Source organism: Megascapheus bottae, chromosome 21 (genome assembly GCF_031878675.1).
Source record: "Megascapheus bottae isolate mThoBot1 chromosome 21, mThoBot2.hap1, whole genome shotgun sequence".
Classification (NCBI taxonomy): Eukaryota; Metazoa; Chordata; class Mammalia; order Rodentia; family Geomyidae; genus Megascapheus; species Megascapheus bottae.
In genome coordinates this window covers 36,632,090-36,647,522 of record NC_143529.1, presented here as the reverse complement: position 1 = coordinate 36,647,522, position 15,433 = coordinate 36,632,090, and the positions used below count along the sequence as shown (strand labels likewise).

The window sequence follows — 15,433 nt, the reverse complement described above, 5'->3', positions numbered from 1 at the left end:
CATGTCCACAGCACAGAAAAGCATAATTAAGGAGGAAGCACCTGGGAAAGGGCCCCAATATTTCTCTGCTTCTATTCCTCACACCATGAATGTCAGACTCTTTCCTGGTTTGAAAACTACAAGTAAGATAATAATAACAGACTTGAAAGTTTGAGAAGGAAGAGCATACTAAGCCTTAAACTCAATACCTCCCACCTATTAGGCCAGGTGCTTAACCACTTGAACCACTCTCCCCAGACGTTTTGGCATTTGCTATTTTTTGCAGACAGGGTCTGTTGCTTTTTGACTGGGGCATGGCTACAACCAAAATCCTCCTACTTTAGTGAGTCTCAAGGCTGGGATTAAAAGCATGAATCAATACCCCCAGCTAGAAAAGAGGTTTTGCTAATAACCTTTTTATTTGGGCTAGTCTCAACCCTCAATTCTCCCAATTTCTGCCTCTCAACTAGCTGGGATTACAAATTTGACCTACTACACCTAGCTAACATACTTTACACACACACATACATGCATGCATGCACGCACACACACATGCACCAGGTAACAGGGGTGGAGATGCTTGCATACCCCTCATCACAGGCGATGTTCTGCACCCATTAAACATGGAGCAACACCAACTCAGGTGTTCAGGCTCTATCTGGAGGCTTGTTCCTCACGCCCGCTAACTGTCATTTAAATCAAATGGCGACTTGCTCTCCAAGGGCTACTCACACGTACCTTCTCAGGAGGGGGAAGAACACCGCACAGCTATGCACAGAGTGGGGTCCCCAGCCACGATAGGATACATCCCCCCACCCACCGAAGTCTCATGGAGATGCTGCTGCAAGCAAGGCAGAGAGGAGCAAGCGCTCAGGGAAACCTGAAGGGCTGACCGACCTGGTCTTGTACCTTGTCTTTCCTCCGTAATGCTGAACTTCAGTAGCTTTCTGCTATTTTTTTTTTTTTTTTTATAAAACCCCATGCCAGGCTTCACAAAACAAGACATTGAAGCCACCACATTTTCAACTAGAAAAACCAAAAACCGCAGCATGAGAGGCCAACTCACAGGACCTACATTATACCAGAGGAACCAAAGTTACTTTGTGGCAGACAAAAATATTTTCTGTATGTGAATAAAAGCAACTGTAATCAATTAAGTTAACTGGCACTTCCTGTCTACTCCTGCTACTGACTGGAATGGTCCCTTCTAATGCTCTTCACACGGTCCCTGGACCCTGTCCCTGCCTCCAGGACTGAAGTCCTTGGTAGCTGGCCATGTTACACTGATGGCCTTTCCCTAGACTGCCCTTGGCTGGAGTGTGCACACCGGGAGGAGACACTCAGTTCACATCCTTTTGAGAAAGCTTTACAGCTTTTGGTAACTCCCTCCACCTTGCCCTTCACTTACCCTCTGCTTCCCCAACCCGAGGCAGTCTGCAGACGTGGGAACTCAGGACAGCAGGTAACCGTCTGTGTGGGACCCAGCTGTGGTCACAGGCACACATGTTCCAGTTCCCCAGTTCCCAGTCTAACTGGAGAAGAGCGGGTGTGGAACATTCTGGGAAGCCGTCTGGGGTATCTGAAATAGCACGCGCAGGCAGTGCCAAACCCTCAGCCAGACCAAGCGTGTATCTGGCTGGATTTAGAGCTCTGAAAATGAATCCATCGATTTTGACTTCTTGAAACCAATACTACAACCACACTGAAGGAAAATATAAGTCACAGGAAGGAGCAATTCAAGAGCTCAGTGAACCCACCAGGGCAGACGGCATGAGCCAGCACAGGGGGGGTCTGTGCCACTCCCAGGAGAGCTGCACCCCCAAACAGAACCCAGAGTAATGAGAAGCTCCTCGGACACCTGCATGAATCACTGAAGCCATCTGCCCCAGGGGATAATAACTGAGGCTCACTCAGTATCTGCACTGGCCCTCCTTAAGAAGCTAAGGACAAGCCACAGGGGCCTTAGCTGCCATTTGTATTCTGAATTGTTTCACATTTCCACCCAACGGCACTGAACCCGCACTGCCTCCCTCTGGCTTACAGATACACCAGTTTGCCATCCCAAGGCCTAATTCCTGCTCACAAAACCCTAAGACGGGCAGTCAGCCCAGCCGATGGCTCCTTCTGCCTCGGTGCCAGGGACAGAAGAGGCAAGTCTGAAGAATTAGGCATCCTGGAGCCCTGACTCTTGCAAACAACTATCTCCACACAAGCATCCATCAATGCTAGATTCATCCTACTGATCTATGAAACAATACTCCACCACCTGGACTGCAGCTCTTGCTGCAATCACGTTACTGTGCTGCACCGCTGGCCTCAAAGCTCCCTCACCTGCCCAGCCTGTCCAGCTAACAGATGTGACAGCTGCTGCTACACCTGCATCACTGGGCCATTTCTGGACTGCGCAGCTGCATGTCACATCAGTTCAATTCCTCCATGGGCGCAGTGGACAGGAGGAGGACCAGACTAAGTAAGGTGCGTTGGGGTCCCCTGCCCTGTCTAGGCACCACAATGGATGTGGTAAGATGCTCTCAGTCCTGGCTGGACCCTGCACTGGGGGCGGGGAGGAGCTTGCCCCGCCTGGCCCCCGCACTGTCTCCAGTGTCTCCTCTTTGCTGAATGAAATGGATGGAGTGTTTGTTCTACTCCATCACTGGTCACGCCCTTGTCAAAGTTTTCAGGCACACACAAGGTCACAGTGAAAAATCTCAACAAATAGGGGAAAAGTCCAATTCCACCTTCCTAATCAAAATCGTGTGAACAGCTCCGAACAGGGCTTTGATGTGGTCGAACCTGATCTCTTCTCAAAGCAGTTTGCATCTGCAGGGCATAACATACTAAAGGCCCAGGGAGAGGCAGGAAAGTTCCAGACATGTGCTGAAAGCAGAGCGGTTGACAGTGTGAAAAGCAGGCAAGCAGAAGGGACCCTTCACCACTTCCAGCTCAGAATTAAAGAGCAGAATTAGGCAGACACGGGAACAGAACTGCTACTGAACTCACCCACCTTGAGTGGCACAAAGGTGCCCAGAGCACCAAAAGAAATAAGACGAGGGGGCAGGTATCTCAAATACTGCCACCTCCATCAGACCAGGGTGGGCAGAAACAAAACTCTGGCCTGACTGCCAAACATCAGATTGGAAGTTAGAAGGGAAGATCCAGGAAGCAATCTTGGAGAGGGAAGAGCCCAACCCAATTCCCTGGAATGTGCATTTTCCCTTGAATGAAAGAAGGGCTGCTCAAGACCTGAATTTTGCTGCTGTCTCAAAATTAACCAGCACTGCTGCCCCATGAAAGATGGCAAATCCTATACAGAGGAAGACAACATTCCATTCACTCTGGACAAAGTCCAATAACGGAAGCTGGCTGGACATGCAGACGTCTGCCCTAGGGAGACACATCTTACAGTAGACTCTATCTTCACATGTTATCAAGTTAAATGGATATGCCTCCAATAAATGTCTAGAACCTCACCTAACACTGACGTTAAACTAGCATGATCTTTCTGCGGTTCCTGTAGCACTGGATGCACAAAGTGGACCGCTACCCACACCCCATGTGCCTGCCACAAGTGAAAACCCAAGTTTCAAAGGACCAGGTATGGCTGACATTCCTCCCTGCAAATGGCATTAATTCACACTGGCCAATCAGGAATACAGAAGCCAAAACTGTAGTAACAGATGCAATCTGCGGTCTTCAGCTCCTTTCAAGGGATCAATACCCACACTTTACTCTCTGAAGACAAGGAGAAATCACCAGAAGTTCCATGCAGTGTGGAAGATTAACTGTCAAAACAATGTGAATCTGTGTGACACAAATGCTCAAACTGCCACTGAGAAGACATGAACTTCTTGAGCAAGGGTTCAACCTTCACAAGACACACAAGGCAACTGAGACCAGGAGAGCTGCACTCGCCTAATCGCCATCAGACTCATCAGGACTGAGGGGCGAGGAGGGGGGACAGGCTCCCTTCAAGAGAGGGGGACGCGGTGCTCAAGTGCTGGCACAAGAGCTTGCATCTGCCAGTGGTTATCACCGAGCTTAAGCAAGCACATGGGTCCAACTCCTCACACAGTTTTGAGCCCAAGATGGGACACAAGTCACAGCAGCACTTTTATTCAGGGAGGCAAAGAGTTCACACCTCGGAAGCTGCACACTCCTGAAGCATGGACATCACTAAGTCACACCCAGGACAGAGGAGCTTCACCTCACCCTGGGCGCCGCCTGGCACTTAGCCCAGCAGGGCCTGTCGGCCAGATACCGCACAGAGGCTTCTACCTAACCAGACCACACGTCCTTAAAATTCCTAAAAAGTTCTCTGAAACAAAGTATTTTTATTTCTATTTTTTATAATGAAAAGGATCAACTGGCGCTAAGGGTACTGACAACTGGTATCCACCCCTCCTCCCAACCCCAAAACAAAATGTTCTTGGGCCTTTGGCTGTTCAGATCAACCTCTTTCTAAGTCAGGGTTGGGGGGTTGTGAGGGTCCTTTCCCCACTACTTCATTACTGCCTCTACCTCCACAGACTGCAGGGGAGCACTGAAGACACCTAGGGCCTATAGGAAACCAGAAGAAAAACAGAAGCGATGCCTAGGTGATGAGGGGCGGCCAGGGAGAAGAGGGATTCACAGGCCTTAGTGAGACCGAGAGAGATGAGAATCCCCAACCCGCAGAAAATAGGGAATAAGATGAATACATGTACTACTGCATGGACAGATAGATGGATGGATGGATGGATGGATGGATGGGACCAGAAAACAAGACAAGGCTGGCAAGAGGGCCTACCCTGAGCAAGAAAAATGTCCGCTGTTTCTGAGGACAGACCCTGTCCTTGTCACCAGCTCCCTCTTAATGGGCACACCATGACTCTATGACTAATCCAGTCTCCAGAAAACCTCAGAACCCCATGCTCTTAGTACCTCCAATCCCACTCTTCTCAAGAGTCCGACCAACCATCCATACTGTCCAGGGTACACTGTCTCCAAGAGCAACTGCTTCAAGACAATCGCAGGTGGTTGTGAACCACAGCCATTCCCGCTCAGGCTGGCTCCATGGCCTAGGCAAACACATGACCTGCAACCCCCTTGGAATCCCTGGGGAAAGTCCGAGGCAATTCCATGCCCACAGCTCATCTCTGAGACCATCAGCTATGGCGTGGTGATCCTAGAGTCACTAGACTCACGGACACAGTTCCGGAACACGAGCAAAATCCAACAGCAAACTGCAGCCTGTCACAGACCAAAAGGTTGTACATTCCTGCACCAGCAGCTTTCCATCTGTCCCAGAGACTCAGCCGAAGAAATCACCATTCCCGGAATTTCCACGATAGCTGTGAACTGACACGTGTCTGTGGCCACAGGATTCTCCCGTGCCAGGGCAAGCACCGGTTCTCTCCTGAGGAGACACACAGAAGCCAGCTCCCCGGGTCTCCACGCTCGCTTGGGGGCTTGCTGGCATGGTGGGGAACTTGCATAATGAGTGCTCTCAGCAATGACAGCAAAGTTCAGGCTGAAGGGGTGGGGTATAAACCCAGGAGTTCCCAGATGCAGCCAGGAGAGTCCTCCGCAGGTACACCTTCCCACACCGAGCCGCTTCCCCACCTCAGAAAGCACCCACAGACTTCCCAGTGTAACTTAACATGTGTAAATTGAATGTTAAAAATATACTGGCTAGGTGCCTGTTACTCATGCCTATAATCCTAGCTACTTACAAGGGTGTGATCCAAAAGACTGGAATTCAAAGCCAGCACCCACAGAAAAGCACTGGACTCCATCACTCCTATTAAGTCTGGAAGTGTGGCTCAAGTATTACCGCACCAACTGTCCTGAATTCAAATCCCCAAACCAGCAAATACACATACCTATGTGTATATACGTATATAGGGAACTTATGTCTAAATTTGATTAACTTTTATCATTCATAAATGTTAAATGCGATATATATTAAATAAGGTACAATCTGAAGAGTGCTTACGTCAGGCACCCAGGTTACTGTTTCTGAAGCAACACCCTCAATACTTGCTGTCCATCTATCTGTCTCCCTGAAGGAAAGCACAGCTGGGCTTGTGCTGAGGATGGGCACTGAAAGAGAGAGGTGACACAACCCTGAGTTCCTGTCTAGTTACATGGGAGGAGAAAAGAGGACTCTTCTTCCTGCTAATTATCTGTCTAAAGGCACAAGGGTCAATAATTACAAAAGTAGTAAAACTGTCAGCATGAGCAGTGAAAACAAAATGCAGAGCAACCACATGCTCAGAGGATGGTTCTGTGCAGGCACTCCTGCTACTCTCAGACTTCGCAGTAGCTGTCAACACTGCACACGCAGGCTTTATTCCACGGTTCCATCTTTAACATGTATTCCGTGAAATTCCTAATGTGAAGCAAAGGCTTGTACCATAGGGCTACTTAGGTGAGATCTTGCTTTTGCATCCTCATCTACACCTTTAAAGTTGGCCAGGATAAACCAAAAAAATATTTAAATGCACGGAGTTCAAGGCAGCTCCGGGCATGTCTGGGCCCCCACCTTGCTAACCACAGCGTAGCAGCCAAAACTTGGACAGCCCACTCCTCAGACTCCAGACACTCAGCCACTGAGAAATCTACAAATGTGCCACACTAAGCAAAAGCACATTCTTCCTCCCTGACACCACTTGTGGCATTGTTCACACACCTGGTGCCAATTTTTCCAGCCTGTAGGAAGAGAAACCCAGGGGGGGGGGTGCTGTGATACTCATATTAGGGTACAGCTCAGCCATCATCCTCCTCCTGGATTCCAAAGCACAAGTGGACAGGGCTGTGATGGGCTCTGTGGAGACCCTAGCCAGGGAGCACCACCCAGGAGGGCAAAGCCGAGAGAGGGGGAGAATACTCCTCCTAGCAGAAGGCAAAGCTCTGTGTCTCATATGCCTGCATAAGCCAGGGACACCAAGGGAGACAGGCAGTGGAAAACTAGACAAACACACTTGTCTTCTTCACATTTGGGAGAAAGGACCAGGTACAAATATTATCAATGCCTGAGAACCCAGGGGGACTGCAAACACTGCTAGACAATACACGATCACCTCCTGTCATGAGCACTGTGCCCCAGAACTCCCTGCCTCTGGCAGCCTGGTCCAAAGGAGTCAGAATCTCTCTCCCTATGCTTTGCTCATCTGTGCCAGTCATATGGACAGGGCTTCCCTAATCTGCCTTGAACCAGATGAGGAGAAGAGGGCTGACATCCACTTGTGAATGAATCCCAAAGCCAGCAGGCTCTCAGGTTACGAGTTGGCATGGCACCATGGGAACTAACTGGGGAATCAAAAGAATGAGGTGACCAGATATTCTGGAGATCGCAAGGTACAGAGATGGAAGCAGCAGCCCCGGGACCACGGGAAAAGAGGAGCTATGTTGTTTCTAAGGATAGACTGTTAGGCTCTGGACAGCAAAGTGGGTTTTCTCACTGGGTCACAAGGGTAAACACCTGCTGAATCCCTCTTTTCCACCCCTCGAAGAAAGGAAGAAATGTCATCTGAGTGAGAAAGCTCTTGGTAAGAAGGGACTGTAACTTGCATTGTTGTCACAGTCAGCAGATCAGCTCAAAGCAGCTCTTGCATAGACAGGCAGGTGCAGGGGCAAAAGGGACACAGGACCCTTTGTCAGCCATCTCAAACAAAAGGACAGCTACTCAGATCAGTTTGTACCCCACTTCCTGGGCCTTGATGGAAGCAGCCAGCAAGCTACCTTGTGCAACTCTTACACCCAGGATCCCCCAATCACAAGCAGACTCCTCACCTATGGTTCCCAACAAAGGGTGGTGCGGGAGCACAGTCCTCCTCTCCTCTCTCATCCCAACACCTCGAAAATTCACTTTGCTTGGTGGCTAAGGGAAAGCCAAAAGGATCCCTTCCCATGCAGCACATCCTGGTGCCCGAGGCACTGCAGGAGCAAGGCTGGAGGAGGGAAGGGACTGGGCAACTGAATGTACACAAACTTCCTTGAGGGTGATGTGAGCACTGGAAATGGACCAGGAAAATGGGAGCAGACAGATTAGGAGGAAAGAAAGGGCCAGGACTCATCCTTTAAATACAACCAAACAAACCAAAGACCTACACAAGCATTTGTCAGATGTTGGGGCATTTATATTGTTCCAGACACAAACAGAGGGTCATGAATGCCTGCATGGACTGAGACCCATGGAGAGAAGCAGAATCTGGGGTTATCACCCCTGAACAAGGAAAGCCCAACACCCAGATGGCTCCAATTTCAGCTAAACAAAACCTAAAGCAAATGACTGAGGGCAGATGGCCCTTCTCTCAAAATAATAGAAAGATACTAATCTCCTTCTTTTTCCTCATCTGTTGACCTTAATACCAATTCTGTCCTTAATCACCTGGAGGCATGATGACAGCTGTACAGGCTCCTCTCCCACCACGAGCCCCCACCACAGACAGGCAGCGGCCCTCCCTGGCATCATCTTGTTGTAACTGCCTCACATAAAGGACCAGTCCTCGGAGGCCCGGGGTTAGGGCCTGTGGACAAGGGGAAGGGACTGAGGTTCAGATCCTATGGGAGAAATCTGTCAGAAACCAAAGCCTCATACCACAAATATCCTTTTCATACAAGCAGCCACACACCCTTTTGTAAGTCATGAAAAAGTGAAGAGGCTTAAGGGTTAGCAATAGAAATTCCAACGGACTAGTGTAGAGACTTTTCCAATGGCAGACTCCTGTTCATCCTGCAAGATGCAGTTCATTTTGCCTTCTTGAGGGCTCTAGGAACTCCTTCCCCTACTCAGTAACATTTGTTCCGTCTTCCATGTTCCCCCAGCTTCCTCACCAATTCTTCCTACAAATACACACCACCGCCGTCTTTGTCCAGGAAGGGACTGCTGTTGGAACCAGCAGGCATGAGACACTCACCCACTGCTGTGAGCTCCTGTGGTGGTAACACTGAGCAGAGAAACAGCCCTTCCTCCAGCATCTTTAGAGCTGTACTCCTGAACACCTCTTCTGACACGGCAGACAGCTACTGTGTGTTACGCAGCCCTCTGATCCTGCTGCCTGGTAGAAGCAGAATGCCCCCAGACACTCAATAACCATCTGTGACTGCATTAGAAAAACAACTGAAATTTCAAAACAAAAAGTAAGCCAGGTGCTGGCGGCTCACGCCTGTAATCTACTCAGGAGGCTGAGATTTGAGGATCAAGGTGCAAAGACAGCCTGGGCAGGAAAAGTCCATGAGACTCTCCAGTTAATAACACACACACACACAGAGTCAGAAGTAGAGCTACATCTCAAGTGGTAGAGCACCAAGTGGCAGAACACCAGCTTTAGTGAAAAAGCAATGAAACAGCACTCAGGCTCTGAGTCCAAAGCCCAGGACCGGCATACACATATACAAAAGTATATTTACCAGATGCATAAACAAATGGGTTCCAACCCTGACTGGCACAGATGGAAGTTAGCAGGTGACCTACACTGCAACTTGGCTTAGTTGGGAGAAACAAAAGCAGCCCATGCCGCCAGATACTGTCCCCCAAGAGGTCCTGGCTGACCTTCCAGGTCACTGTTTACCACCCCAGGTGAAGCCACCAGGTCCCTGCCTTGTAGCAGAAGCAATCCACTCTCTCCCACAGCCATCTCCTGAGCTCTAGGAATGGTGAACTCCATCTAGCTTAATAACAAAAAGCTCTTACCATGTTTCACAACCCCTGTTCACTGACAACTCAGGCTGATAATAATGTATTTGGTTAGGTCAATAATTTTACTTCATTTGTTTCCTTGTTTTTCCCCAGTAAAGGGTTCTGTTTGTTTTCAGCTACAGCAGTCGGTCACTCCACAGCAAATGAGTGATACAAATCAAAGAAATCCAAAATTAAAGAATACCACTGATAAAATACGCTGTCAGAAATAATCCTAGCAGGGCTGGGAGTTTGGCCTAGTGGTAGAGTGCTTGCCTAGCATGCACGAAGACCTGGGTTCGATTCCTTGGTACCACATACTTAGAAAAAGCCAGAAGTGGTGCTGAAGCTCAAGTGGTAGAGTTCTAGCCTTGAGAAAAATCCAGGGACAGTGCTCAGGCTCTGAGCTTAAGCCCAGGACTGGCAAAATAAAATAATCCTAGCTACTTAGGAAGCTGAGATCTGAGGATCAAGATTCAAAGCCAAGCCAGCACAAGAGGAACCGGGACTATCTCCAATTAACCCGTAGAAAACAGAAAAGTGGGTGGTAGCCTTGGGCTGAAGAGCTCAGGGACAGCACCCAGGACCCACAAGTTTAAAAAAAAAAGAAAATGGAAATTCCTAAGTTTAAAAAGACAAAAAGGCTCAGGATATCAATGAATCACTGTACGTAATCATTCTTCCCAACCGTCCCAGAGAGCAAAAGAGCAACCTAAAGACAGCTCTGGCCTGTGCCCCTTTGTGATGTAGGAGGCGTGTGCTACAGTGACATTTATCACTTGATCATTTTTGTATTAAATTATATGTATGTCAACAGACTCTGCCCTGATACACGTGTATGGTAAGAGGAAAAACTACTCTTGACCTGACATGGGGTCTTCTGAAATGTCTGCCAGCTAAGAGCTTGATATTCTTGTCAGTGAGGGCGCCAGGAGGCAAAGCAAGAAGAGGAGGGGCAGAGCGGGGCAGAGCAGACAGAATTAGAAAGTACAGGAGGATCGCCCAGGGAGGTAGACATCCCCATCCTTTGAATGACTAAGAGCAAAAGAAAACCTGGGGCAGGGTGTGGCGTTTCATACCTGCAATTCCAGCTACAGGGAAGGCGTACAGGCTGAAGACTGCACAAGCCAAAGCATAGTGAAATCCCAAGGGCAACCAAAAAGCCAACCAGGCACCTTAATCTCAGTTACTGGAAGACAGGAGCTGGAGGAGGTCTGAGGCAGAACCTGCACTAAGTAACTAATAACTAAAGCACAAAAGGGGTTGAGGAGTGGCTGTACGAAGCACCCGTTCACCAAGCGGGAGGTTCTGAGTTCAAAGCCCAATGTGCCTGGGGTGGCTGAAGGGATCTAAAGGCACGTGTGTTGGAGACATGTATATGTTTAAACAAAAAAATTCTTAACCATCTTGCTTTCCTGTACTAAAGAGACAACTTATCTAAGACTAAGCATTTAATTCTAAGCCAAGAAGGCTATTTAACAATTAGTGTTTCAAAGTTATTTTTCCTACAGCCAACTCAAAAAGTTACTACTTTTATTTATTTTTTTTTTAAAAAAGCTGTTTTTAAAACTTTGGACATCAACTCTGATTTCTGTTACCTTTTCAGGAACTCCAAACTCTACACCACCGTGGACTAATCAGTGATGCCCTGCCATTCTGACCATGTTCAAACTGAGGGTAGCTTCTCTGTAGTTCTGTCACCCCAAAAGGCCCAAAAGGATCCAGACTGTTACTCATAAATGTCTGACATTTATTCCTAAATGTGTGATAATCCCTTTGGTTGGCAAAATCAGGCTCCAAATGGCCCTGGGCCATGCTGAAACACTTAAACCCCGTGATCTTGGGCTAAATATTCAAAATACTACCCTGGGAGTTCGGGGAGCTGCCTGATGCCATGTTTGATGTTTCGTAAGCCGTATCTAAATTCCAAATCCCAACTTTTGATGTCCCACAGACACACAGGGTTCCCTGGCCAACTGAGGATCTGGGCAAGCCTTGGCGACCCAGCCCTCCACACCCAGCGGCCAAGCCTTGGGAGCTATGAGTGGCTGGGGCAGGGTCATTTCAGCACACCAAAACAGGTGACGATACCTGAATTGTGAACATTTCTAGGAAGCAACTAGATAACAACTGGAGATGTTCGACAAGAGTGAGATGCCCAGAAAGCCACTGCTGTGCAGCATTTATTTGTCCAGTACCAACTCTGGACAACACCCAGGCTTCTGACATTTTCAACATAGGAAGCAACATTGTGTAATAAAGTGAGACCCTGAAGCTCTGACTGAGCTGTGATAGAGGCTCATTAGTGACTCCCATTTTTTCTACCTGCCCCATGCTAATTGTGCTGCTGTGCCTGTGACCATCATCATTCGTCAGGACTTACCATAGACTCAGCAAGATGAGTGTGTCTATGATTATTACTATCCTACACTGCACTGGGACGGGGGGAGGGGGGGTTTCCCCTGTTTCCCCCAACATACTTCACACTTCACTACTGTAAATACACCTTCAATCCACTTGTCCCAAAAGGAAACAAGACCTCAAGTGTCTTAACCTGTATGAACAGGTAGATGAAGGTTTTTGCTAAATCATAATCTGTGCATCACTCCAAGATGGCTACTTGTCTGGAGCATGGACACTAATTACCGGTTTCTACAAGATCCACAGCAGACTCAAGCCAGCTATTACAGACAGAATGGGGCCCTTGGATCTGAACTTCCAAATGTGAATGAGTGCAGGAGCAGCTTCACACAAACCAAAATAACTCATGCTGTTTTCCACTGTGCTAAGAACACAGAGGGAGGGGCAGGGTAGTGGTTAAAGTCCAACAAAGCACTCAACAGACATGTTGAAACAAGATGCCCAAGGCACACTGAATCAACCAAGCCCAGCAGCAAGTAAGTAGATATTATAACTGTCAACACCAAAATTCCCAGGTGAAAACCAACACTGCTGCTGCTCCAGCAGCAGCTTGCCTCCACATTCTCAAGACCAGAAAAGGCCGTTTCCTTCATCACGAGGGAAGTTTCAATCTGAACCCAGGCCATCAGCGGACCTGTGAAAATGGGGTGGGGGCACGGTCTTGGGGTGGCACCCTCCACAGCCTTAACTGCCTCCACCTTCGCCAGAGGATATCAAAGGATGTTTAGCTGCTGAAATGCGCGGGCACAGGACTGTGGGTACAGTATCTTCAGGCTAAAGAGCAGGGTGGCACACAACCACACCCACCTAGCCCCCCCCACCCCCTTCTCTTCAGGGACAAACGCTGCTCATTAAAGATCTGGCCCAGAGGTAGAGTGCTGGCCCAGGTTCGAGTCCTCAGTACCCCTAGAAAAACAGCTGGCAGTGGTGCTGAGGCTCTAGCCTTGAGGAAACCCAAGGACAGCGCTCAGGCCCGAGCTCAGGCCCAGGACTGGGAAAAAGGCAACTGAAGAGAGGTGACAGCAGGCACGGGCTCCCAGGCTGGGTCCTCCTCCCCTCGGGGACCCAGTTCCGGTGTCCTGGGTCTGGTGTCGGGGCTGGCATGCTGCAGGCTCGCCTTGGGTGCTTGGGAGCCGGGGATCGGCCTGGTTCCCGGGCCCGGCCCTGCGCGGCGGCGGCGGCGTCGCCCCCCGCCCCTCGTGGCCCCGGCCCCCCGGGCCCGGCTGCCCACCTCTGCGCGGGGACCCGTCGACGCTCTCGGCGCTGGACGAGTGCGCGTCGGCCGGGGCCCGGCGCAGGCTGAAGTAGCCGCGCGAGCGCGGGGCGCCGCCGTCCCTGCGCGCGAAGATGCCGCTGAAGAAGCGCAGCAGCCGGCGCTCCGAGGCCGCGCCCGGGGCCCCCGCCGCCGCCGCCCGCGCGCGCTCCAGCCGCTGCAGGTCGCTGTTGTCCAGCGTGCGGTTCTTGCTCTTGCTGCGCTCCCAGCGCTCCAGGTCCGACAGCGCGTCGTTCTTGCTGAGCACCTCGCCCACGTCCAAGGTGTTGCGCTTCTCCGAGGCGGGCGGGGCGGCGGCGGCCGCGGGCTCCAGGCCGGCCTCCATCTCCTCCTCCTCCTCCTCCTCGTCCTCGTCGTCCGGCGCCCAGACCAGGCTCCCGGAGCTGCCGCGGCGCCGCCCGCCGCCCGGAGGAGACGCGGGCCCACTCCAGTGTCGGAAGCTGAGGCTCCGCCGCAGGGGCGCGGCGCCGGGCCTCTCCGGGTCGGGGCCGCCGGGCGAGGGCGAGCCGGGCTCCCCCGCGGCGGGAGCGCTGCCGGCCGAGTCCGCGGGCTCCGCCGGGCCACGTGCGCACGGGCGGAGCCGCCCGAGCTCCAGCTGCCCGGTGCTGCGGGTGCGGAAGGTGCGGACGTCCCAGGACGGCGGCTGGCGAGGCGCGGGGTCCTCGGCCTCCTCCGGGAGCCGCGCGGGCCGGGGCCGCCGGGCGGGGCGCGGGTCGGGGCCGCGGGGGCCCGGCGCGGCCAGCTGCTCCTTCCGGACCAGGGTCACCGAGATGCGGTAGACGGTCTTCCGGGGGGGCGCCCCCCGCGGCACCGCGGGCTCGCCGCTGCCGCCGTCCAGCAGGTACATGTCTCCCGGGGCCGCGGCCGCCACGCCGCCCGCCGGGGCCGCGCCGCATCCAGCGCGCAGTGGAGCCGGCGGCCGGGCCGAGCGGAGCGCGGGCGCGCGGACGGCCGGGCGCGCGGCGGGGCCGGGCACCCACGCCCCCCGCTCCCGGCGAGGGGACCCGCCAGCCCGTGAGACCGCGCCGGAGCGCCGGGCCGCGAGCAGCCGGGGCCGGGGCCGGGGCGGCGGGCGGTCAGGCTCGGCCGGGCCGGCAGGTGCGGCCGCGGCGTGCGGGGCCCGGGGCGGGCGGCGGCGCCCGCGGCTTCATTGTCTAGGGCGCGAGACCCGGGCGCATCTTCCGGCCTTTCCGGCGCAATTCGGCGGCTCCGCAGCCTCCGCCGCTCCCGGGGCCCGCGACGCGCGGGCTGCGGCGCCGGCCACGGCCGAGGGGCGGGCGGGCGGCGGTTTAAAATGGAAATGCGCGCCGGGGCGGGGCGGGCGGGCGGGGGCCGACGTGCGGCGACGGCGGCCGCGCGCCCTGCCCGGCCGGCCGAGTCCGGGAGCGCGGCGGCGGCGGCGGCGGCGCGGCGGGCGAGCGCGGCGGAGGACAGACCCAAGCGCCGGCGTGGACTCCGCCGCAGGAACCGGAGCCAAGGACGCTCCCGCCACAGCCTGTTCCTCACCACGTCCTGCAGCTGCTGCAGGTCCCGGGGCATCCATCTCTGCTAACCTCTCGGCTGGAAAAGAGCACCGTGGGCACCTGTCACCTCCCCGCTTTACACAAGAGCAAACAACGGCACGCCTGCTCACCTGGGGGAGAGAGGCCGCGGTTCCGCTCGTAAGGTAATTTTCCCCCAAGAAACTGTTCAGGAAAAGGTTGTGTACAGACAAGCAGTGCAACTCGGGCTCACAAGACAGCAGGAGGAGAGACTTGTCTGTCCCAGCCAGTTTCTGGCTACCCCTGCTCCCCTTCCTGTAAGATGACAAGGCCGAAACCTGGAGGACTCAAGGGAAGATTCACTGGCAGAGCACGGCGGGCCAGTCCTTCTTTCTATGTGACAAGCACTAGTCAAGTCCACATTCTCGCTGCCTGTGGGCTCTTAGATACTTGGCTATTCTCATCTGGTATAACCAGGCACTTGCACAGTTCTTCAACAAGTCGATCCCTTGTGCTGCCACGAACACAGGTGTTTTATTTCAGGGGCTGCTTGTTTACAAGTTGCACAAGGAAAAACAACGCAATAAACACCATTCACTCGTTAGACTCGGCATACAC

At 52.6% G+C, this 15,433-nt stretch overlaps 1 protein-coding gene across 12 annotated transcripts in view; it reads right to left on the bottom strand.

Moving 5' to 3' along the window:
- The window catches only part of Agap1 (ArfGAP with GTPase domain, ankyrin repeat and PH domain 1), a 418,516-nt gene that overhangs the window by 283,860 nt on the left and 119,223 nt on the right, over window positions 1-15,433 (bottom strand). For 4 of the 12 annotated variants that reach the window (XM_090355094.1, XM_090355096.1, XM_090355095.1 and 1 more), the window contains exon 1: window positions 13,293-14,181. The exons of the other annotated variants lie outside the window; for them this stretch is intronic. In XM_090355094.1, coding sequence (XP_090211220.1) covers window positions 13,293-14,181 — 889 coding nt within the window. Of the gene's footprint in view, window positions 1-13,292; window positions 14,182-15,433 lie in introns of those variants that run through there. 12 annotated transcript variants of the gene reach the window in all.